Below are 25,858 nucleotides of genomic sequence, written 5' to 3'. Positions count from 1 at the left end.
GGATCAGACAGGTCTCATAATGTGTTATAGACAGAAACAGTGACCCACGCAGGGGCTGAATCCTGAGCTGTCATTAGTGTTTTCTCATGTCAACGCTGGGATTTGAGAAGACAGAAGGAATTGACTTACTTTAAATACTTGTCTGATCCTTTAGTACTTAATGAAAACTAGAATGTTTTATTTCACCCCTCTGGGAAAACAGCTAAACCGGGCAGTTTATTCCTGAAATAAAATATCAGCAATCAAAATACTCTCAAGGTCCCCGAGAGACCAGAACATCAGAGGCTGATTAGAAAGTAGGTGTCTTGAGCTTATAGGTGCTGTTAACATTGTTTTATTTCCTTTATACAAAAAGTAGAAATGACAGAAAAAACACTCCTGACAGAAAACAATACCACTGACCTGGTCTCACTGAGGAGCTGAGCCCAAACTGCCCATTTTACTAGAAAAGGAAAGTTCAACATTAACGAACACCCATGCAATGGATGAAACACAGGAGGGTACCATGGCTGTGGAGGTTGTGCGGGTAGGCTGAACCGATCCACGCTTAGAAAAACAGGGCATCTGCCCAATCATGCTTTTAAACGGCGTCTCTTTAGAAACAAGTTATATATACAAATATCACCCCAAAATGTGTATTACGTAGTCTACTAATATAAATTTAAGGCATCCTGATACTGTTCTTCTGCTGGTGAGGCATTGTTCTCATGATTCTATTCCCCCAGTGGATAGTCCAGAAACTTCCAAACGGTGTCCCAAGGGCAGGAGGGAGAGATAATAAAAAGGTGATTTACAAGAAGAGTTCCTTTGACTCTGGCTCAGCAATGTGCTTTATGCTGTAGGATTTCTTCATTTTTCTATTGATGTCATTATGCCTAAGCAGAAGAGAAACCATAAAGGCCAGAATTAGATAAAACTATGGTCAAGTTACAAGACAACACCACTAACAGCTCACCAAAAATGGAAATTATCCTCATACAAACCACACTGAAGAACGCTTCATTCCAGTAGGCAAATTACTTTCTTTTCATATAAACCACTCTTTAAACAATAAAAGCTATAGTCATGTAATAACACACACTTATTGGACACTGTTTAATTCAGTTCTGGAAGTAATTTCTCAAGCATGCTGACTGGAATCCAGGCACAATGCTAGTACAGTGAATTTTATCAGAGTCAAATAAGACAATAAGTATAGTAATGCTGGTCACGTGGAAACAAGGGCTGTTGTTTCTATTTGATTCACATGGATTCCCTGATGACATCTTTAATATCCAATAAGCTTGAGTCTTAATCACTTAAAGAAGATGCTTTTTCTGGGTATGTGATTACTGAGTAGTAGCATGTTCGAAGACCATAAGTAGGTAAGTCTAGGGGAAAAAGAAGAAACTAGGGAGCAACAATACTTGATGCCTAGTGAGCCTATGGGAAGAAGGACACGTCAAGCCTTGGAAGAGTTCGCTTTCTCAAGTGAATTTCCCTCTAGGTGGATATGTTCATTTTCATGATATTACTCACACCCCGGTTATAAAAAACTTCCAGAGAGGAGTTCTCTCCTGAAGGTGGATGAGCCTACATATTAACAAATTTCTTTTTGTTGCCACATCAGAAAAAAAACAGTGTTTCTGAAAATGCTGCTTGCTATCATGAGGACATATGTGGATGGAGAACCTGAGGTGGGGTTTTATGGCCTCAAAATCGTGTTTGCTTACAAAGACCAGGTGGTCTAGCCTCACAGGGTTCTAGTAAATACTTGATCCTCATCACCATCTGAAAGTTCTAATTCTTACTTCATTTATTTCTCTGAATATAACCTTTTAAAAAAGATTTAATTTCTAAGTAATCTCTATACCCAACACAAGGCTTGAACTTAAGACCCTGAGATCAAGGGTCACCTGCTCTATTGACTTAGCCAGCCAGGTGCCCCTAAATAGAACTCTGGAGAGTTTCCATAGACAAGAAAGGGGAGAAAGGAAAAGAAAACCCTGGCCAATTAAAAGATGTTTGAGGGACTTCCAATTAAACACAGTGGGTTAAATGCACACATTTGCCACCCCTTTCTTATAAGACAATGCTAAAAGGAAAGTAAAGAAACAAAAAAGGCTTAAACCTCAACGAATGAGGACATGAGCAAGGAGATGATAATAGACAAAATACCAACACTCTTTTAGAAACAGGAATGTTGATGGACATGTGGAGTTGATTTAGCAGAGTAAAAGACACAGAAATCTAAACCTTCTGTCAGGGAACCCAACAAATTGATTGGTGACAGTGGGTACTGAGTGGCTGCTGAGAATGGGAGCTTGATTTGAAAAATTTGTGGAACTAGTAGTTCATATACCCGATTACCTCTCTGACCCAAAGTAGCCAGGTGACTGTCCCTGTCCCAATGGGAAGGAAGACTGGAGGCTACAATTGTCAGGGCATGAGCCAGAGAGACTCTGAATTCAGCTGAAGGGAGTGGAAACCATGAGATGAAATGAAAGTTGCCCTAAGTGAGAAAGTGAGAATATAATTCTCAACCCATCTCCTATGAGTCTGACTCATGGATTCTTGGCACTCAGGTTATTGACCCTGGTAGGAGACTGTAGTTTCCTTAGCTGGAGAAACCAACTGGCCAAGAGAAAAGACCCACAAATACTGCCAGTTTGGGATTTTCCCCACAAAAGAGCCTAGTCCTCGCCAGTATGTGTGAAGCAACTTCTACCAGTCAGAGAGCCTCACCCATAAAGTTGGAACTTCTATTCAGTTTTACTATTTTGTTCTTTAATATGAACGAGTTAGGAATCATCAGACATTTGAGGAAAGTGCTACTATGGAAGACAGAGACCAAAATAAACAAGAGAAATGGAAGTCACAGTTAACAGAGATAACATGGAGACAATGAGAACTTCAAACATTTTGAACAAGAAAAGAGAAACCAAGAAATGTCTGCAATTCATATTACAAAGGGTTAGTCTTTCTAATATGTAAATTATAAAGGGCTGCTATAAGTCAAAAGAAGATGCCCAGAATCTCAATAAAACGAAGGATAAAAATAGTATATTCATACAATGAAATAATATGTAGCTATGTAAAAGAACACAGAAACTCTCTATACATGAATACATAAAGACTTTTAATGCATCAGGTGAAAAAAAGCAAGAAGTGAAACTATGTATACTGCATGCCACCACTATTGCAAAAATGAATAAAGACAAAATTTATATACATTTATCTTGCATGTATAATGCTATAAAAAAGGAAACAAAGAGAAAACCAACAAGGTACTATTGGAAATGAACACTATTACAGCAAAAATAAAAAATTAGAAAGATTGGAAGGTACAGGAAAATAAATACTTCAGAAAGAACTAGAAAAAGCACAAGTGCAGACAGATAAAGATAAAAACCCAGAAAATGTGAGGATTGACCCAGTGTGTACAACATTACAAAATAAGATTTCCAGCAAGAGTGAACAGAGAAATTACAATGCAGAAAATACTAAAAGACACTGTATAAAAACATTTCCCAGAATTGAAACATAAAGGTTTCCAAACTGAAAAAGCCTTCGAAGTGCCACATGTCAGGAATGAAAACGAAATCATGACAAAGTATCAAGAAATCATGATACAGGGGATAAAGAGAAAATCATAATAACTTCCAAAGGATTAGCAATTAAAGAGGAATGGAGCTTCCCGATAGACACATTAGAGGAAAAAAGAAAATGAAACAACGTGTTCAAGATTCTGAAGGAAAATAACTTCCTACCTAGAATTCTGTACCCAGCCAAACACACCCAATCCAGTCTGAGGGCACATTGAAGATATTTCAGACAGGCAAAGTCTCAAAAAACTTAGGATCCATCCTAAAAACGAGAAGATCTGTTCACCAAAACAAGAGCATACACCAAAAATGAGAAACGACATATTCTGGAAAAGACATAAGAGAAGCAAAAGGAACTCCCAGAATAACGTATATGGGAAACTCCAGGAAGACAGCTGTGTAGCACTGCCAGGTAGTGGCAGTCCAGACTGGGGCAGGAGGAAAGAGGTTGTCTCTATGAACAGACCACCTGAGACGCCTGATTTGTCTGAATGCACTGAAAGAAGCTTTCTGTCTCCAGCAACATGTTAAGAAATGAATTGGAAACTAAGAAGTCCACATTACTTTCTCCTAAGACAACATAACATTTTAATTAGGAAGGGTATGTGATCTAGCATACTTCATGGATTCAGTGTGATTCATATTTAGATAGGCATAGTAATAATAAGCAGCAAATGCTGATTTAATCTCAAAGATATATTTAATCTAACCTATATTAACAGTGGGAAGAGGCAGTTGGTAGGGGTGTGTGCATCTGTGTGTATTGGGTGGGAGGTGGTGTTGGGTGCTGAAACAGAGTGAGACAAGTTTGGTTCACTGTGGAGGAATATTGATTTTTAGAATCCTGGCCCCACAATTTATTATTATTATCCTTAATGTATAAACTTGGAAAAGATATATCATCTCTCTGCACCATGGTTTCCAATCTGCAAAATCTGGTATAATATCTACCATATTGTGAAGGTTAAAGCAGTCATATAATGCTTAAAACTGTTAGCTATCATTTTTACCTTCTATAGCAGAGTGCCAGTAACAGGGAGACTATCTGGAATTGAAGACGGTTATGCCATGTGATGTAGCCATACCGAATACAAAAGAATACATGTGAAGGAAAGCCAAATGACTGATTCAGGGATGTGGGCGCAGGACACAGGGTAGGTTGGGCAGAGGACAGCTAGTTTTTGCTATAATGCTAGCATTACTACTATATGCCCCTAGAGCAGTGGAACAAAAATTAAATGAAAAATAAATAGAACTTAAAAATAAGGATTAGGTTAGCATCTAAAGATAATATCATCCTTTAGACATTAACAGAGTATTTCTGCTTTAATATAAGGGGTACCATGGTCAAAAATACTACAAAAGAACACTTTCCATGGGACAAAACCCAGCATGATTAGAGATGAGTCCATAGCAAGTAAAATGTTAATTTGAGGCATTTATTTGAATACTATCAGGATAATTCAAGCCTTCCTGAATCCTTCAATTACCTAGTCCTGAATTAGCAGTATTCAAAAGAACAAAAGCGTTTGGGTAATTCTGGCATGAATTATTCAGATAATTTACTGTTCCTTGATTTCATTTTTGGATATGAAATCACATTCTCAGTGACCAAAATTGGAAAGAAGAAAAGGTTTAAATTTAAGTAACAGCTTTTCAAGTAATCTGACTTGCTGATTCATCCAGGCCTGGATTCCATATTTCCACAGCCCATGGTGACCAGACAGCAATTTACTTAAAAGATTAGTCAAAAATGGCCTGCGGGCATGCATTACATTTCCACTGATCACCAAAATAGGGAGACTTTGTTACTCTTTGTGATCTCCTTCACCACGTTACTGAGAGCAAATCTATAAATCCCACCCACTACAAGATGGGATTCTGGTTCAAAGAATGAAACCCGGTGCTTAAAGCACCCACACTAAAATTCACTGTAGGTAGGTGGGTTGTAAATTGAAAGGCCTAGGTTTTTACAGAGGACACCATTCTTTCTGTGGGGTGACAGGCTAAGTCCTTAAGCTGAATTTCTTTTTCCCTCTTCCCCTTTTACCTCTTTCCACTCTCCCTTTCGCCAAATATTTATGAGGTTGCTAGCATCTGCCAGGCACCGAGCTAGGCACTGGGGGTAAAGATGAGGGCGTGGGGAGGCTGCCAAGCACTGTATACATTTAAGGAACTTCCTGGTATTTTAACTGTGTCCTCGGTTAATTGTCTCTGGACTCGGATCTCCTTTATGAAGGCAGCATCGCCTCGTGCTGGCTGTTCACTAAAGACGCTGCGAAGAGAGCACTGGCAAACCAAGGCTGTGGCATTTGGGCCAGTAACATATCAGCGCCGTTGTCAGTGTGGGAAGGAAAATCCCAAATGACTGTGGCTGGAGCCGGGAAGCTGGGTGACTGTACTGGCCATTGACTAGGTAAAGTATCTGGTACTTTTAAGCTTCAGACAGATTGCTGCTTCTCCAAAACTCCAGCCTTCCTAAGAGCTGATAGACAGACACTTTTTTTTTTTTAATGTTCATATATTTATTTTTGACACAGAGACAGGGCATTGGGAAGGGCAGAGGGAGAGCGAGGGAGAGAATCCCAAGCAGGCTCCGTGCTGCCAGTGCAGAGCGCTAGTCCGGGCGCGATCTCACAAACCATGAGATCATGACCTGAGCTGAGATTAAGAGTAGGACACATAACTGACTGAGCACCCAGGCGCCCCCAGACACTGCTCTTTTAATGTCTGGAGACACCCGTGGTGGCCCAGGGGTGCAAATATGACACTAACAGGACACCACACGTTTCAAACCTGGACCCTGGAGGGAGGTGAGGAAAGGCGGGTGGACATGGGAGAAGGGGGTTAGTTGCTTGTTCTTACATTTTGTGATTATGTTTAAACAGAATTGGCATTCTGAAAGAGTGCATTTCAGGTGGGGTGATTTTGGTTTTGAAGGCAGCCTTGCCTCTATACCCTCCTTACAGTCATGGCTGTTCAACATGCTCGTTTCCTGCCTTCCGAGGGCAGTGGGATTGAACTTGGGATCTTAGTTGGAACAGCTTTTTTCTGGGTCTCATCAGGCTTTGAGACTAAACTATTCTTCACTGTCTTCCTGTGGTGTAATGTGCTTTCTCCTTTCCCCAGTGGCTAGATCGAGTGTTTGGAAAGAAACTTTGGGGCCCCGGTGGCTCAGTCAGTTAAATGTCTGACTCTTGGTTTCAGCTCAGGTCATGGTCTCACGGTCGTGGGATTGAGCCCCATGTTGGGCTCTGCACGGACAGAGCAGAGCCTGCTTGGGATTCTCTCTCTCACTCCCCTCTCTCTCCTCATCCCCAATGTGTGCTCTCTCTCTCTCTCTCTCTCAAAAAAAAAAAAAACTTAAAAAATTAAAAAGAAACTCCATTTGTGAATCATGCTCTGGTCAACCTTGGGAACTCTGCAGGTTATAAAAACTTTGCTGACTTGTGCTGAGACCCTGGGAAGGTCAGATCATTTTAACTATTCCCACTCATGAGTGCTTTTGTATACACACAAAATTCTACTAGGCAATGGCCAATGACACGTGGCCTGTATGAAGGGGAACCTGCCCTTGGAGAAAAGTTCAAGATTGGGATCTTCTTTCTCCTCCAAGTCACAGGGACAAAGCTTCAGTATGGAATAAGGGTTTTCCCTCTGAAACTAATAGGAACCCTAAGGAGGCAGAGGTGAGGGTGGGAGAGACAAGAGTTGTGCAAGGAACACAGACCCTTGGGATACACAGGGAGGCACAAAGGGGAAGGTGACCAAGTGGGTTCTGGGGGTTTCTGGGGCAGAGGTAAGCACCTCAGGGACCCGATATCAATTCCTACTGATGGACTGGCTCTAGACCCCAGCTAGTTTATTAGAAATGAACATGACCTGGGGTGCCTGGGTGGCTCAGTTGGTTGGGCATCTGACTCTTGATTTGGGCTCAGGTCATGATTTCATGGTGGGTGGGTTCATCCCTGTGTCGGGCTCTGCACTGGCAGTGTTGTGCCTACTTGGGATTCTCTCGCTCTTTCTCTGCATGCTTTCCCTCTCTCTCTCTCTCTATCCAAATAAATAAACTTAAAAAAAAAAAAGAAATGAACACACCCTTCAGATCAGGGTTTAGAAAGTGGAAGTATAGTTTTTGAGCAATAATGCTAATGTCTGTAACTACTAAATCCCCTTTTAGTATTAGTGCTTGAACCAACTTTTCTGCCCGGTTACATCGGTTAAGACACTGCTCTGGGGAAGTCATTCTGGAGCTAAGTATGCAGTCAGCAGGTATCAGAGAGCGTGGTAACAATGATGACCATGTCATTACATAAACAGCCCTTCAAGAATCTTAAAAAGCACATGGGTTAAAAGTAAATACTTTACAGTAAAAAAGTCAAGACAAGATTAGAATGGGTTACTTTATTATATCCAGAGAAATTATGGCAAGGATGTATTTCCTCAGCAGGATCAGGAAATCCTTTTTTGTGCTGACTGCACTTGTCCACCAAAGCTCTGGCAGCGCTGCTCAGCGTGGCTGAGGGTACACTGTACTTGGGACAGCTGTCAGCCAGGGCCTCACCTCTCCTTTTCCACTGGCTTCCACGTCTTGGCTCGTTGTTCTGTTTAGCATGCTATCCTGACTTTAAGGACATAAACAGGTTTGGGTGTGGGTACACATGTGCACTGGGGCGGGGGCGGGGGCGTGTGTTAGTACCCTGAACGCTGTCTCCCTGCTGGGCACAGCAGATGGCCACTGCCACACCTCACATCATCTCAGGCCAAATACCCCTCTCCCGCCAAAGTGGCTATCGGATAATCTTGACATCTATGCAAACTATCCGATACTAGCTCTTGGTCCTGGGCGTGTAATTTCTATTGTGGCTAATTTCTTGGCAGTCAAACCCACGCCAACGGTGTTTATTACTCAATGTCTTTTTAACAAGTCTGCTCTCATGTTGGTGCTACAACTAGGGTTTGGGGCCACAATGTCACTGTGGTCAGAGGGGGTGTGGCTGATGGAGGCCAGAGGATAATACCCTCTTCCTATTGGTAGCTGGAATGGAAGCTCACTTGCTGTGTTACAGGTCTCATGTGGACTTAAACTCTGGGAAATGAATGTCTTATTGGCATTTTAAGACAAGTAATTGCAAACATTCCCTTGGAGTTGTAATCACTCAAAACCAACTCATCCTTTATCAGGAAAAGTAAAGATAAATCGGCTTGTTATAAACAGAGTCATCTGCTGCTGTTGAACACACACTGGGAAAGCTGCCCAAAGTAATGGACTTGAATCTACTTTTAAATGACATTAAAAAGAAATTTAGATTTTTTGCTATCAAGCTGCGACCAATTTAGAAAAGTAAATAGTAAACAGAACCCCCATACAGAGGGGATATTCTTTAAAATGTATTTACTGCCCATATTTTTCCCTTTCCAGGAAATATAGACGTTTCTTAGGAACTAAAATGTGATTGCAGCGTCTGTGTGGAAGTAGGTCCCACTGCCCCCCTCTTTCTCCCAGGGACGCAGCAACAGGGCCATCCAGGGGTATAAAGTTTGGTACCAGCTCCACCCCAATGACCGCCATTGGCACCCCAAGTTGTGTAATCCTAGGGAATCCCTGCTGCCCAAGAGCAGCCACTTAACCTTCAAGCAAATTCTTGGGCCAAGATTGGAAGGCATCCCTGATGGAAGAACACTTGGGTTCCTTTCCATAGTGCACCCTTCTGTGCGCTGTTCCGTCTATGGTCCCCGAGGCAAAATGGAGCAAGCTTAGAGTCAATGAATGCTTTTCATGCTCACAAATCTCATTTCTCTGAGGAATCTTCATTTCAACTACATCTATACATCCTTACTTCATCTAAGGAGTGGCCTTGGGCCTGTTCTCTCTGCCTCTGTAATTATGAGTGAGTCAGAGAAACCTCCCCCCTCCAGCCTGAGCCAACTGGTGAGTTTTCACTTGCTACGGAACACATGCTAAACTGCAACCATGATAGAGGAGAGTTTAATTTATAAGGTAGGGAAGGGAAGGGGTCAGGATGCTTATTGAACAAAATACACGGAATATTTTTATTTTGGGGTGTCTGCTCATCACTGAAATCAAACCCTGTTAATACATAAAGCAGGTAAATTTGAGGTTCAAAACTGAACATTATGAAGGATGTTCCTTAACCAGAGTATGAATGTGTTAACTGTGTCAGATAGCTGAGGAGCCCAAACACCTCTTCTGTGCTCTGATTTTTTCCTTTCCATGTTGTTATTTGTTTTGCACATGCAAGTGACAGAGGGGTAGACAGAGAGGGGGGGAGACGAGCTGAAGCCGGCTCTGTGCTGACAGAGGGCCCGATGCGGGGCACGAACTCACGAACCATGAGATCATGACCTGAGCCAAAATCCAGAGTCAGGCACTTAACTGAATGAGCCACCCAGGCATTTCTATAATTATAGTATAGAACTGTAAAAAGACAGGATGAAATATTTCTGGAAGGATGGTTTCACTGTGATACTAACTGTCCTGTTTCCAGATCCCGGAGGAACCTGTAAGACAGGAAAGATGTTCTCCTTCTCCCTCCCAAGTTTGCCAAGTCTTTGTGCTGCTTTTCCTGAGGGTGTTGCTGGTGCCTTCTGTTTAAGGACAAAGGCAGGATTTTCCAGGCACCAGAAGACACACCGGACCTCACGTGAGACTGACAAGGGAATGGGACTGGGGAGGACGGGTTGAGAGGAAAAGAAAGAAGCCAACACCATTGTCTGGGGAAGGAATGGACATTACTTTCTTCCCACCCCAGGCAATGGGCTCTCAGCACTGGCCAAGACTCCCTGCTCCAGTGTGGGTGCAAGCAGCCCGGACCCAGGCAGCCTGTGGGGCAGACCCAAGCTGAATACGGGTGTCCAGTTAATACCTAAGCTGCAAGGTGCTTCCATCAATATACTGAATTCATGAGACCCCTAGGGGCATTCCCTGAAAGGAGATTTACTTTTCTTCCAGCCTGATTACATTAAATTTAAAAGTGGGGGGGGGGCAGGGAAGGAGAGTGACACTTCTTGCACCTTAGTATTCTGACCTGAAATTCATACTCACAACAACGCACACACCCGTATTCGTGCGTGTTTATCATTATACATACAAATGTGCACACATTCACCAACACATAGTGGAGGGCTTGGGAAGGGTGCTGGAAGAGGTACCATAGTTTTCTTTTAATTTAAGTAATTAAATTAAGTATGAATGATTTAAAAGCAATAATCTCCCTTCCGATGCATCGGGGGGTTTCTTCTGAGAGAAGCCAGTCACAAGGCACTGGTTACATGGTCTCGCCCTGGACCGCTCTCTTTTTACACCCTCCGTTTCCTGCTTTGTCAGGAAGTGGTGCGTATTCCCCAAGGAGGAAAGAAAGTCCTGATGCAGAAGGACTTGGCACAGGGGGGTGCCTGAGCCACTGGGACCTTCGGAGATGACCCTTTTAGGTGCGTGGTCCACACGTCGGACTGTACGCATTTTGTTTAAGAAAGAGCCTTGTGTCACTGGTGGGCTCACAGACTGGCTCACTGGTGGGCATTGTGGTTCTGGGTGTTAAGCTCAAGCAGTCTCAGAATGGCAGGGCCCTGCTTCTCCCAGGCGCCGTGATGAAAGGGGCTTTCAGCCTACGGATCAGCAATGAAACCAAACCTCAGCTCGGCTTCACAGTTCTGATTCTGATCAGAGATGGACTCATTCCACCCGTGACAGGAAATTTAATTTCTAGACTTGCTTGGGACTTGACTCCATGAAAACAAAGCCTGAAAGCCAAAGCCAACTGGGAGACGCAGCATGTTTGTAAGCTGAGTCGATTCCTCTGCTCTCTGTGGCTGGAATAAAGCCTCTCCAATAGGGCACTGGCTCCCTTCCTAAGGCCCACCTTAAGAGACTGGCTGCTTCTATTTGAGGGGGAAAGGTGGCATGTTCTTCTTCCTTTTGGTTCCTGCTAAGGGTGCTCTACTACCGTAATTGACAAGGTCAGGCAATCGAAAGCAAAGGCCTGGCCCTGCTGGGCAAGGCACCTGCTAGCACCACGTACCGTGCACGGTTACGCAGAGGCTCTTCGGTCAGCGTGTTAGAGGAAAGGGTGATGCAGCTGCCGTACATCTCCTAGAGAGGTGCAATTAGAGATCATCTGAAAACATGCAACAGGTTCAGCACATGCACGCGTCTGAATCAACAGGAGACATGCAGGAGGCAGATTAGTGGACACAAGTTTCACACATACTTCAAAAGGGAGCTCTTGAGATCCTTTGCTTACTCCTGAGTGAAAGACCCCATTAACTTGCTCGGGAAAGTCTTATTCGAGAGAGGTAAGTTTAGACATATGAAACCCAAAGGGGCTGGGGTTCAGGGCATGGGTGTGACTTTTTTGGATGAAATGTTCACATGCCAAAGTCCTTTGCAACAAACACATTTCACGTTGGAAACCAACGGATAGTTAAAATTGGCATTCAGTTAATTAGATATTAACTGAAACTCGATTTTGGTATTGCATAAGGAATTTGGATAGGTCTTCAGCCTCACTGTAACGAATTCTACCTTATGGCAAATGATCAAATATGCAGGTTGTGACTCTCTAGATCCCAGGAGGGATACTCTGGGCTCTTCTACTCCTAAGCACTTCACATTTTAGCGACTATACCATTTTTTGGATGGCATGGTGTGCATAGAGCACAGAGGATACTTCGCCTAAAAAGATGTTCATATCTCTCATTCACCAGTTTTAAACCACAGATTACAGTGCCTGATTTTCTCATAAATGCAATTATAAAATATAGTTCCTGGCACACTCTGCCACCCCTTATGTACTGCCAAGCGCTTCAGACCACTACGGTATCCTGATCAACACTCAGGGGTGAGTGTTGGAAAATGCCAACGTGGAGGTCTCTGCGGTGTATTCATTTCAAAGATCATTCCAAAGTAGAGTAGTTAAGTCGTTTGGAAACAGAGTTTCCATTTATGTGCTCTTTAATCGGGCTTGAGGATAAACTATCTGGTCAGATGAGGAGAACAAACTCTTCCTGATGCACAATCTATGCCAAGGAAGGGCCCAATTTCACATCGATTGGTGGTCTCCTCTTGCAGCAATGCCTCCCAGTTTAGGGCTCCTAACACTCAAGTATCAAACTATTTCAGGAAACTGGGGGACCAGAATATAACCTCCTGTGATTTATTTATAATCTTTCTCTCTTAGCATAGTTTTCAGGGGAAGAGCAAAGCAAGTCTACTCTCATTCGACATAGCTCCTTAGAAAACACACAGACTTGGCTGTCTGTGCATCCCTTTGGAATTATTTGGGGGGATTTCCTCAAGGTGGCAAAGGTCAGCAATTGGTAGTGTTAGGAACAGCACAGCGAATTCAAAGAATTCAAAGGCAAAAAATATCTTGGGATATTTTCCCAAGAGGCACTCACCACCTTATTCTTTCCTTTGCTAGCAGAGCTCACGGGATTTCTCTTGGCATCTGTTGTCTTCCTTCCAAGTGAGGTTAAGGGCAGTGTGGAGGTCTTCAGCTGGTTGGCTGCCTGGTAATTGTTATTATTGTTCTGGTTGCCGCTGAGAGTCTCCATGATAGATCGGAAGGTTCCAAAAGGCCTTTTCAGTTGATCCCCTGATTCGCTCCCTGTGGAGGTCCTCTGGGGGGTCCTGCCCTTATCTCTGTCCTTCTCCCCCGTGAGCTCAAGGCTAGCTTGCTCCATCTGTACCACGGGCTCCTCAAAGGTAACTCGCAGTTTCAAGTTCTGAGCTGTCCGGCGCTTGGAAGACGGAGACTTGAGGGCACTCTTGGGGCTCATGGCCACTTTCTGGGCGGTGGTGCTGTCGGGGCTGGGCTGAGCGGGGTCTCCGGAGAGCTGGCCTGGGGGAGTGGTCGCTGAGGTGGGACCCTGGGATTCCAAGTCGGGTTCGCTGCTCTCGGAGGTAGGAGATGGGCTATGGCCATCCAGAGATTTGGAGGCTTTGATGCCAAAAGGAAACCTGCGTCCTGATGCCAACGTGTGTTTCTTGATCATCAGGTGCAAGCTCTCTGCGCTGTCCACACTCTCCACGCTTCCCACGATGGGCTGTGGTCTGGGCCTGTCTGCCTTCCTCACGGGCGTGCTCTTGGGGTCCTCAGAGGTGTTGGAATCCGTGTCGGACTCACTCATGGACCGCTGCATCAGCTGCCTCAGCCGAGCCAACTTCAGCTCCCTCTTCTCCGCGGGGATCTTCTTTGAGTTTCTAGAGGAAGCCTGAGCATCCTGGAATTCCAAGGACAGCTTTTCCTGGGTGCAGACGCTCTCTGAGATATCTTTCCCCAGCAGCTGGCGGAGGATCTTATCAGAATCTTCATCTTTTGCTTTGGCGCGGGCCCGGCTGGATGCTGACAGGCTTCCAAGAACCTGAATCCCCTCTTGGCCTCCAGGTTTGCTCTTGGCTACAGACTCCTCATCCACATCTGGAGATTTCCACTGGGACCTTCTGGAAGCTGGGGAGGATGGCGAACTGAAAGATGATGAAGAACACATGAAGTGATTTCCTATCCCTGATTGCCTCCACTGCCACTAATGACTTACAAATTGACAGGACTGGAGTAAGAAAAATCGCTTCATGTCTGTGCACATTAATCTTCCAAATAACACCAGAGCAGTAACTATGACCAAAGTGGACTGTGCCTCATACCTACTGCTGTGACAAGAACCCTGTCTGCTGTTTTTCTGCTGACACATCAATTTTGCACCAGTTGTATCCATTTTCCTCATCTTCACCAACCTTATGTACCTACATGTCCTTATTCCCACTTCACAGATGAAGAAATGAAGGAATCTGAAAGAGCACATGACTTGTCTATAGTCAGGGAATGAAGACACGGCAGAGCCAGGGATGAAGCCGGGCCTTCTGACATTAGGTAACGTCTCATATTTATTCCTCTTTATAAAAAGAAAATACTTTCTGTTTTCATCTTCTTTAAAGGTTTTTTTTTTTTATAAAGTCCAAAACAAGGCTCAGAGATTAAAGATAATTAAGAACTCTAACCATCATTACCTGGGTGAAGAAAGGAGAGACTTGCCCTCTGATTTCTGGGCTTCTAGAAGCTGCTGGAGCTGGTTCTGCAGTGTGACACGTTCCACTGTCTGTCTGGGAAAAAGGAAGCGAGATGCGTAAGCTCTCTGATCCATGGCCATGACCGTCAATAAGTACGTATAAACTCTGTCATGATAATTTGCAATAAATTGCGATCAACCCCAAAGCCTTACAAATGTGTGTGTCCTGTCCTTCATCCTTACACTGCAGAAATCTTCCTAAGGACACAACCAAGTACTCAAAAGTATGCTTATTATTCATATTAGCAAGAAACTCTAAGTAGCCTAAATGCTTGTCAATAAGACTGAGTGAATAATTTATTCTCACAAAGGCAGCAATTAAAAATGATACTCTATTTCAGTATCCATGACATAGAAAAAGTTTCCCTAGTATGTGTATAAAGTAGATACATGTGGATACTTATAAATACATATATATATATATATATATATATTATACACACACACACACACACATACATATATTAAGTAAAAAAGGAAGTTACAAAATACTGGGTGTAATGTAATTATATATAATATATAATATAATTTTAAATAAATCTCTCTCTGTATATAAAATATATATTACTTATAACAAATACACTTATATTATTTACTCTTCCCATATTGTCTAAATCTTAAATCTTCAAAGTAATTATATTAATGCAGTGATCAGAAAAGAGCAAAATAAAAGCAACACAAGCATTTCCAAAGTGGGTAAGAACAATTAAATAACTTAGTATTTTCTTTCATCAAGGGAAAACGTGGTATGGGAACACTCTGGACATAAAAGCAGAATGTACTTTAAATGGTATCAGAGTGTGCTTTAAATGTAAGGAAAACCCGTTAAAAGCCATGGGTGATGGAAACTGAAATCTGTTTAGGAAACATTATTATAGAACTTGCAAAAGTAATTCCAACTGACTCTGACTTTAGGAGAATAAGCAGTATTTACTGGACTCTCTGTATTAAGTTTGGTAATCACCTCTCCCCCAATCACCCCAACCTCCTGCCAAGAATGTCCATCACATTCTAATCCCTGGAATGTAGGAGTATATGTTACCTCATGCAGCAAAAGGGAATTAGCGTTGCAGATAGAATTAAGGTTGTTTATCAGCTGACAGAAAACCAGGGAGGTGATCTTAGATTATTATTACTGGTTATACAATCTAATCACAAGGCTTTAACAGTGAGGAGGAGGCAGAAGATGAGGTCAGAAACCCTCAGTGTGAGGACTCCATCTGTGATTGCTGGCTCTGAAGAGGAAGGAAGGGGCCACGAACCAAGGAATGCAGCGGCCCCTAGGGGCTGGCAATGACTCAGCTGATAGCCAGCAAAAGAAGGGAACCTTGGGCCTACGACCACAAGGAACTGCAACTGGACTCTCATCCTAGAGTGTCCAGAAAGCAACACAGCCTGTGGACACCTCAGTTTTAACCTGGAGACCCGTTCCAGCCTTCAGACCGATAGAGTTGTAAGATGAATTTGAATTGTTTTAAGCCACTAGGTGTGTGGTGATTTTTAAAAATAATTATATATATATACATTTATATATATAATTTTTTTAAGTTTATTTTTGAGAGACAGAGCACAAGTTGAGGACGAGTAGAGAGAGAGAGAGAGGAAGACCGAGAATCTGAAACAGGCTCCAGGCTCTGAGCTGTCAGCACAGAACCCGATGCAGGGCTCGAACGCTCCAACAATGAGATCATGACCTGAGTCAAAGTCGGACACTTAACCAACTGAGCCACCCAGGCACCCCAGTGTGGTGATTTCTTATAGGAGTAGAAACAATACAATTAACATCAAAATCAGTAGACCCACTCATGAGCCAGGGTATGGAACTAGATGAATGACTTACAAGTGTTCTTATGATGATTGTCGGACTTGGGATACGAGTTTGAGGAAGCCTAGCGTTGTCCTTGCTAAGTGTCATTGCACATACTCAACAACCACTGGCCACCTAAACCTAATTCTGTGAGATCTGAACAAGATCCATCTCCCCAAGTGCTCTGTTTTTCAGACATGGTCAGTCTTAGTCCTAACATCTCATCTCTAAGAAAGAAAAGTCTGTGATCTCAGTTTATCTCTCTCATTCTGTGACTCACCTACTAAAAACTTAAAGGTCTAAAGAAGGAGACAGCAGGGGCACGTTGGTGGCTCAGTTGGTTAAGCCTCCGACTTCAGCTCACGTCACAATCTCAGGATTCATGAGATTATATTAACTTTTTTTTTTAATGTTTATCTATTTTTGAGAGAGACAGAGCGTGAGTGGGAGAGACGGAGAGAGAGAGGGAGACCTAGAATCTGAAGCAGGCTCCAGGCTCTGAGCTGTCAACACAGAGACCAACCACAGACACCAACATGGGGCTTCAATCCACAAACCATGAGATCATGACCTGAGCCGAAGTCAGATGCTTAACTGGCTGAGCCACCCAGGTGCCCCGAGATCATTTTAACTTGATCACATTTTAACTTGATTACTTCTATAAAGACCCCCATCTTCAAACAGGCAGATCTTCTGAGGTTAGGACTCCAACTTATCTTTTATTTTTAGGGCAGGATACAATTCAATCTGTAATACCTAGGCTTGTACCTGAGGACTTCTAACAGAGCTGACGGTTGCCATTAAATTTTTTAAATTTTTTATTTATTTATTTTGAGAGAGAGACAGAGATAGAAAGAGAACAGGGCAGGGGCAGAGAAAAAGGTAGACAGAATCCCAAGCAGGCTCCACACTGCCAGCACAGAGCCCACTGCAGGGCTCAAACTCATGGACCATGAGATCATGACCTGAGCTGAACTCAAGAGTCAGATGCTTAACTGACTGAGTCACCCAGGCCCTCCTGAAGGTTGCCATTTTTAAATAGTAACTATCTTTATTAACTATAAAGAGTGAATAAAGTTATTCTAGTAAGAAAGGCATGCAGCACTGTGTCTCACTCAAAATTTTGGACTCAAAACACTCATGTTTTGCAATCTTCCTCTTGCACCTTTCTTGTAGGTGCCTGGAGCTGGAAGGCTAAGGATACTGGGGCTACACTAAGTGGGCTACCCTGTTTACTTCTAGTTTCACCCATCTCCCTGAGGAACATCGGAAGGAAATGACCAAGGTCTACAATGTAACTTCTCATATTTTACCTTGTCCCTGGCCTGACTGTAACTGTCTACAGCATTTAGCTTTGGAGACAGCAGGAGGGCTGTTATCTATTAGCGTACATGTGTATTTCATCCTAGGCCCATCAACAGACAGGGCAGCCAAGACCCTGACCTTCAACTGTTCACCAATAAAACAGCTATTATGGCTCATGAGAAACTCGCAGACACCATAGCATAGAGACTGAGGACAGTGTTCTGTGGTCTTTTCTTGGAGTATGAAGCTTTCAAAAAAAAATTCTACTGGATTATTTTAAAACTCCTCTGAACGGCAATGCCCATACACTATAGGGATATTGTTGCAATATTTCTGGAAGGATATTACGCAACTTCTACCCACATTTTCAATGCTTATACCCTGTGTTCTAGTCAGTTGCCTTTCTGAGGGCTTATCTTTAGAAATACCTACATATGTAAGATGTGTGTACAAGTTGTTTGCTATGGAAAGGTAACTTACTGAGTTGTGAGTTTGTGTGCATTTTCCCCTCAGTTATGTAAAGTCCTTAAAGCTCACTTCGCTCACCTGCTCCTGGGCAGAGGATGCTTGGAGGGAGCCTCTTTAATACTTAATTTTGCTTTATTCTTCCCACTTTTTATTTTTATTTCACTTATTTTTAAAATTTATTTATTGAGGGACACCTGGGTGGCTCAGTTGGTGAAGCACCTGATTTCAGCTCAGGTCATGATCTCACAGTTCGTAATACAGGCTCATGTCGGGCTCTGCGCTAAAGTCATGGAGCCTGCTTAGGATTCCCTGTCTCCCTCCCTCTCTGCCCCTCCCCTGCTCCTGCTTTTTGTCTCTCTCAAAATAAATAAAAGAAATATTTTTAAAGTCTTTAAAATTTGTTGATTTAAAGGCAGGTGAGTTAGTTAATATACTGTGTAGCACCGTTTTCAGGGGTAGAACCCAGTGATTCGCCACTTACCCATAACACCCAGCACTCATCCCAACAAATGTTCCCCTTAATTTTTAAGTCTTATTTGTTTCCAGCAAAAACCTAACAAACACATTAAAAGAGTATTCTAGTAGGGGGAGGGCGGAAGGGTACAGAGACCTGGCCTCTGAGACAAGTGGGGGGAGGTAGAGAGACTGAGGTTCTGTCAAGCTTAGAGATGAGCTGGGGGGTAATCAGGTAAAGCCTCCCATCCACCATATGAGTCTCTTCAAAAGGGCAAAAGAAGGTTTTTAAAAATAATTTAAAACACTTCATCTTTTGCCTCTAACATTTAATTTTTAGGGTTCATCCTTCTAATCTGTCAACATGACTTTGAATGCTGATTCCGACTTTTCATGGTTCCCTCCTGAATATGGTAACTGTCATTGGGCTGGTGTGTCTCCCAAAGGCTGACTTTAGTCCTCTCCGGTGGTGTCGGTGCCTTGATTCTTCATCCTGCTAGAGACCCACCTCACAGCTTCTCCTCTGGCCCCCTCTCTTCAGGCTTATCCTGACAACCTTCCAGAAATGCTTCCTGACATGTAGGTATGCAGTGGGTAGCAGTCCAATAATCTCGTCAAGAACAAAACTGACTCTGTCTAGACCAAGAGGGTTTTTTTTTTAATGTTTATTTATTTTTGAGACAGAGAGAGACAGAGTATGAGCAGGAGAGGGGCAGAGAGAGAGGGAAACACAGAATCTGAAGCAGGCTCCAGGCTCTGAGCTGTCAGCACAGAGCCTGACATGGGGCTTGACCTCAAGGACTATGAGATTATGACCTGAGCCGAAGTCAGACGCTCAACCAACTGAGCCACCCAGGCACCCCTAGACCAAGGGTTTTAAGTAACATCACCGTGACTGAGCACCATTTTACATTCTCAAGATTCACGAATCATATGCTTAATTTTTCTTATTCATTCACTGGTGAGGGTTGCCAGATTACTAAATATCCAAATGTATATTTTCCTTTTGAAAAGTTGAGAAATGGGTCCATCTCTAGTTGTTGTTGTTGTTTTCCTTCCTTCCTCTCTCTCAGGCTCCTTATGATTTCCTAGAATGTAAAGGACAGAAGTCTGGGGACGTTGCCTGTGGGCTCTTCCTATGCCTGATGCGAAGTCGGGCCCAGAGATGTGCACATGGAGAGAGCCCGTCTGTCATCCCACCCACTGTACGTTCCCAGCTTAGGAAGTCTGCTCCGTACTGCTTGTTTGTTGGTTTCACTATCAGTTTACCTCTACAGAGATGGCACCTGCAGCGTGATTGCTGGCCGGGAAGGCTTGGCACGGAAGAAGAAAGGCAGAGAAGGCTAGGAATTCCCTGTACAACCAGGATGAGGGGTGCTTACCAAAGCACCCAGCTCAAACCTAGGCAGAGGGATGACGAGCCAGACTCGGCTGTCACAGAAAGAACGGGCCACTTACTCCTTCAACTGCTTGGTCAGCTTCACCACCTGAGAGGCCAATGACATGCAGGTCTCCACGACCACCAGGTACCGGGAGCACAGGGTGTGGCCGTGGCGCTCGGCGCTCTGGGAGGGCTTCTCCCCAGCGTGGTTGTGCATGGTGACATTTGCTCCGTATTCAACCAATGTCTGTTGGAAAATGCAAAGGCACATGTCATTCCGAGACCTCATCTGCAGCATTTTTTAAATGACTGTAACAGAAAGGTGAATGGATTTTTCCTGTGAGTCCCAAACCCATTACTGGAGCCCAGGGTATGCTGGGGTGGCGGACAAGGGGGACCATGAGACACAGAGAGGCTCTGGAGAACTTGCAAGAGTTGCTAGTGGACACTTCCCTCAGAGCCTCAAATGGGCACCAGAGCCAATGCAACTGCTTCGGATCCCACCCAGCCTCCCAGGAGCCGTACGGGGCAGGCCTGATGCTGCCCCAAGGGGCCTGCCTTCTAAGCAGGAGAAGCTGTGGGTAGCTGCTCTTCCCTTTCAACATGTGGGCCCATGGACTTGGGGTGCGAGGGGCACCTGGGTGGCTCAGTTGGTTAAGTTCCCAACTTCAGCTGAGGTTACGATCTCACGGTGTGTGAGTTCAAGCCCCACATCGGGCTCTGTGCTGACAGCTCACAGCCTGGAGCCTGCTTCAGATTCTCTGTTTTCCTCTCTCTGCCCTTCCTCCACTTGCATTTTGTCTCTCTTGCTCTCAAAAATAAATATAACTTTTTTTTAAAAAAAGGTGGAGGAGAGAGTGGAATTTTGTTTACCTGTTCCTATTTGCTTGGGAAGCACATGTGATCTGTGGCTGAGCCGGTCATAGGAGAAAGAAAGAGAACTGGAGAGAGATGACCTGGAGGGGCTGTGAGGTAGCCCACACTTCCGCCATGAGTTGGGCAAGAACATAACCCATGGACTGAGCAGACATCGTAGAAGAGGGCTTGGGTGAGCTGGCTTACACTACTTACGGGAGGAGAGCGTTTTCCGGCTGCAGGAGCAGGGAAGTGCAACACCGGTGGAGGAACGTGCATGGGGGGCGAGGATGTAATGTTAGGGCCAGATGTCCCCTGTCCAGGTGTCAGTGGGGAAGCTCCAGAGAGGCCTCACCCACCATGCCCAGCAGAGGGACAGCATCTGAAGGCTGCCACAGAGGACATTAGTGGCCAACCACAGTGAGCTGAAGAAGCAAGTACAGCCTTTGGGGAGAGTGTCATGACCCCTGAGGTTAAGCAGAGTCAGTGGACTTTTCTCTCCTACCTCTTTGTCTCCAACACTGAGCCCAGAAAAGAGAGGAGAATAGGAATTGGGGGTAGGGATTGGAGTTGGGGGTATACAAAGCCAGTCATGCCTCCATCTCTGAGCCAAGTCCCTTGAACCCTGAGTCTGATCTGGGTTGGAGAGGAGAATACTTTGAGTCAGATGATTGAGATTTTAAATGGGTTTGGAGTAAATGTTTCATCAGCAAGCAGAAAGTTATGGAATCTGGCCAAGGTCAGCACTAGTAAAGAAAAAAGACTTGATGGACCATGGTTGACACCAGTAATTAGAAAAAAGAAATCAGGGTGCCTGAATGGCTCAGTTGGGTTAGCATCCGACTCTTGATTTCGGCTCAGGTCATGATCTCATGGCTCATGAGATTGAGCACCATGTCTGGATCTGCGCTGTTAGTGCAGATCCTGCTTGGGGTTCTCTCTCTCTCCCTCTCTCTGTCCCTCCCCGCTCCTCTCTCTCACAAATAAATAAACTTCAAAAAAAATCACAATTCTTTTCTATTTATACTGTGGTGACATTAGATGCCTCAAAAAGCTGTGACATCAATGTATTAGTCAACAGCCACAATCTGACACAGTCTTTGACACTATCAGGATGAGAGGCAGAGACCCACCTCTGGATTTGAATTAGTCAAAGTTGCTTCTGCTTCCAAAAGGAACACGGGTGCTTTTTAAATTCATAGATGGCTTCCATATAACACCCAGTGCTTCTCCCCACAGGAAACCAATTTGACAATAAACCTTTTTTTAAAAAAATGAAAAGGGGGAGGATGAAAGGCATACAGAAAACAAAAGACTAAAAAAAAAGAGGAATCGTAAAAAAAATTTTTTTTAAATTCATAGATGGCCTAAACTGAGAGGTGGTGAGGATCCTGGGCGCCCCCTGGTTTACACTCACTCACCACGAAAAGCCAATCTGCCATGAAGCCACTGCCGTCAGCCACAATGTAAGTGACACGCAGGTCACCTCGGCCCTGAGTTCCCGCAGCCCCGCCCAGCACATCTCTGTAAACACCTGCTGTTACCACACCCTTGACCCCGGCCTGGTCTCTGCAGTTTCGCTCCCAGTGTTCTCCAGACTCAGTCTCCACCTCACCTCAGAAGGGCCCTTGCTCCCCACCCCCACCCCGGCCTACCCTCAGTCTCTCTATATCTTTTTTTCCCCCTTTTAAACCTCACACCCAGTGGACAGACCCGCTTCCAAGATTATCCAAGTTTCCACAGCCACGGTATCTAGAGCCAAAAACATCATTTGTGTTAAGTGGAGAGATGAATGGCCTAAAAGCACAGACAGCCTCTCTTCACATACGAAAGAAAAATAACCAAGATCTCAAGCAAAATTAGTGATATCAGCTCGCTTTCTTTGGCTTTCCATCACTTATTAGCTGTTGAAAAAGTTCAAGACGATTACATATTCAAGGGTTTTGTTAAATGGAAAAATGGAAGTTTTCGGTTTTTATTCAATTATTTTTTCCTTCACAAAAAAGTGCTGCTACAGTCCTTCCATCTTCTGGAGATCCTGGTAGGAATTTAAATTTCTCTTTTTTCTCTGCTCTCATTTCTCATGACTGCTTTGCAATGTGGTGCCTTAAATGAGAAGGTGCATACCATGCCAGCGTGAGTGGGGAAACTTCAGACACTCGGAATATTTCCTATCAACATCACTCTCCAAAGAGAGCACTGTAGTCACCTCCACCTTTTGCTTTTATGATTCTCTTGCCTTTCACACTGACAGCTTTTCCAGATTTTATCCTGTTAATTCCAGAGTCCCTTTTACCTTTATAACCAACTGGTTCTCACTGCCTTGATTTTTTCTTTTTAAAAGAAACTCTTTTTTAAAGTTTATTTATTTTGAGAGAGAGAGGAGGAGGGCAGAGGAGCTGAAGTAGGTTCCGTGCTGACAGCAGAGAGCACGATGCGGGGCTTCGAACCCACGAACCAAACCGTAAGGTCACGACCTGAGCCCAAGTCAGACACTTAATCAACTGAACCACCCAGGCGTTGCATCAGATTTTCTCATTTGGCTACAACCTACCCTGCACATAGTAGGACCTGTTAAATAAGTAGTTCCTGTTAAATAAGCACATTGAGTTGCAATAAAAGAAAACAACATGGAATAAGGTTAAAAAAGACTGTTGCTTGCTTAGAGCTGTTGGAGCCGTTTTATGCACCAAACTGGTTTTGAATGCTGTGAACTCAGTCAGGTAAAAACACTTTCTTTAATCACAGCCTTCAGCCATATGCTGTTAGTCAAGAGGGGGCTTTGTCACATTTCAGGCAGATGTGAGAACACATCCGTAGATGCTGGGTCATTTTCCACAATACAAATGGTGTGACTGGTCTGATTCCGGTAAATATGCCTTCCTACATCAAATTCCAGGCCAAATCTAAACTTTGTTTCCAATGCACAGCCTCTCCTTCCCTCAAGGGTCACTCTTCTTGCTCCTCCTCTTTCTCCTAGGGTCTCTCTTTCCTTTATCACTCGGGACCTTTGCATTTTTTTTTAAGAAAAGAGGTTTATCTGGCTTTTACCTTCACACATGCCCCAAGCTTCTGAAGACCCTGCTGGGCTTTCCGTCATGTGTGATTACCATGGCGCCACTGGGTTTGGCTCAGCTTCATGCAGTAGAGCGTTCTGTTGAGGGGCAAGATGCCGACTCCCCTTCTTGTGGGAAGTCTGTGTGCTCTAAGCAGCCCTCCTGGATCCTGTCTCCGGTGTCTGGGGACAGGGAGAAGAGCCTCCTCACCACTCTAGTGGCTCTGCTCCCCAACCTTTTCACACCCTTGCACACAGAGACCATGGTAATACCTGTGAGGCATGTAGGGCTACACAGATGAGGCCGCCTGAGGCTTTGGGGACAGTGGCTGGCCAGCGGAGACCCTACCCTGCCTAGCCTGCCGGAGGGCTGAGGGGAGCAACAGCCCTACCTGAGGCCTCCCTGTAATCAATTCAGGGCCTTTCTGAAGGCATTCGAGAAGCTCAGTCCTGCCCCAGAGAAAGGGCGCAAACCACAGACCTCTGTCAAGTCCCTTTGGACAGCCTTCATCACTCAAGGAAACACTTCTCGGGCTTTTTATGCCAACATTTGTGTGGACTTCTGAAATACAACTACCCCGACTTAATTCCTTACTATCTACTACAATGGAAAAAGCAGACTTCATCCACTTATTTCTTCCAGTAAACAAAATGTCAATTTTTGTTCGTTTCACTACTTGATAAACTCATTTCTCTCTTCAAAGCAGCAGGCCTGTGTACCTGTATGCACCCGAGGTAGCCGTGCTGGGAGGCCACGTGAACGGCACTGTTGCCATCTTGGTCCACTTCATCCAACGAGATGCCCTGCTCTTGCATAAACTGAAGAAGCCAGAGAAGAATTTTCTCCTGTAAACACACAGACAGTTGCAATTAATGGAACATCGTGTCATAAAAAGTCTAAAATAAAGAGAGAGGAAAACACAACTTCTCACTTGGGAAGCTTAAATACAACCAGGTTGACCCCCTCCAAAGAAAATACTCATTCATTTTGAACTGAAAAATCCATGCCTCTCTCTGACTCAAGTCAATGAAAGAGGAATGCTCAGAGAATCTTAAGAGCGAAAAGTTATATCAGAAATATTCTTGTTTAACTGACTTCCTCTATGGATGTCAAACTGATCTGTAGAATGTTTGTGTGTCTCCTCAAAGTCACACACCTAAACAGATCCAAAGTGAGGGCCGGAATCTGTCTTCTAATGCCAAGGCAATGTTTGTGCTAGTTTGTTATACTGTCTTTAGGGTTCAAGAATATTATAAAATCTAGACACTGGGATAATCAGCTTTTCCTTTGAAGTTGATAATGCTTCAACCATGCCGTCATAATCCCAGACCTCCCGCAATCAACAGGCTATCAGAGAGAGGCAACAGCTTAAGTTGCTTAAGAAGAAGAATCTCACCAAAATAAAACCAAGACCTTCTGGAATTTTCTGACCAAATGTTGGTAGGGTTGTAAAGGTAAAGGTTGCCCTTATTCTATGTTAAAGGGAGGTCGACAGAGGTCTTTCAAGAGCAAAGACAAAGAGTGCTCAGTGTGTTGCCAAAATCCGTTTGCATTTTACCCACTGGGTCTTTTGTGGTATTTTAATGTTATGTTTGGCCTCAGGAGAAAGCAGGGGGATGGGATTTCACTGTTTTAAAATAGAAGAATTAAATATAATGTTAAAAAAATAGGAGAGTGGGAAAAACAACAGCATGAAGTTTAGTGAGTGGAATTTGACATTTCAAAAGACGATCATGTGTTTGAAATAGCCTTGAACCTCTTCTTATCCTTTTAAAGGATTTTTTTTTCCAGTTACTTGCTTGGACTGGTCATGAACTTTTATACTTTTCTGGATTAAATTTGCCTTCACCTTCTGAACATG

At 43.9% G+C, this 25,858-nt stretch overlaps 1 protein-coding gene across 4 annotated transcripts in view; it reads right to left on the bottom strand.

The window, feature by feature from the left end:
• Window positions 1-318: 318 nt before the first annotated feature.
• Window positions 319-25,858, bottom strand: part of SNCAIP (synuclein alpha interacting protein) — a 154,084-nt gene continuing 128,544 nt past the window's right edge. For 2 of the 4 annotated variants that reach the window (XM_029942036.1, XM_029942039.1), the window contains 6 exons: window positions 24,717-24,842; window positions 20,164-20,333; window positions 14,614-14,706; window positions 13,005-14,073; window positions 11,627-11,697; window positions 7,987-8,209 (listed from right to left, as the gene is read on the bottom strand). In XM_029942036.1, the coding sequence (XP_029797896.1) occupies window positions 8,095-8,209; window positions 11,627-11,697; window positions 13,005-14,073; window positions 14,614-14,706; window positions 20,164-20,333; window positions 24,717-24,842 (1,644 nt within the window). In that variant the 3' untranslated portion in view covers window positions 7,987-8,094. Of the gene's footprint in view, window positions 876-7,986; window positions 8,210-11,626; window positions 11,698-13,004; window positions 14,074-14,613; window positions 14,707-20,163; window positions 20,334-24,716; window positions 24,843-25,858 lie in introns of those variants that run through there. The other 2 variants (XM_029942037.1, XM_029942038.1) reach the window with 2 other exon arrangements.

Source organism: Suricata suricatta, chromosome 6, assembly GCF_006229205.1.
Source record: "Suricata suricatta isolate VVHF042 chromosome 6, meerkat_22Aug2017_6uvM2_HiC, whole genome shotgun sequence".
NCBI lineage: Eukaryota > Metazoa > Chordata > Mammalia > Carnivora > Herpestidae > Suricata > Suricata suricatta.
Note: the sequence above shows the minus strand (reverse complement) of the source record. Positions and strands in the feature narration are given on the sequence as shown.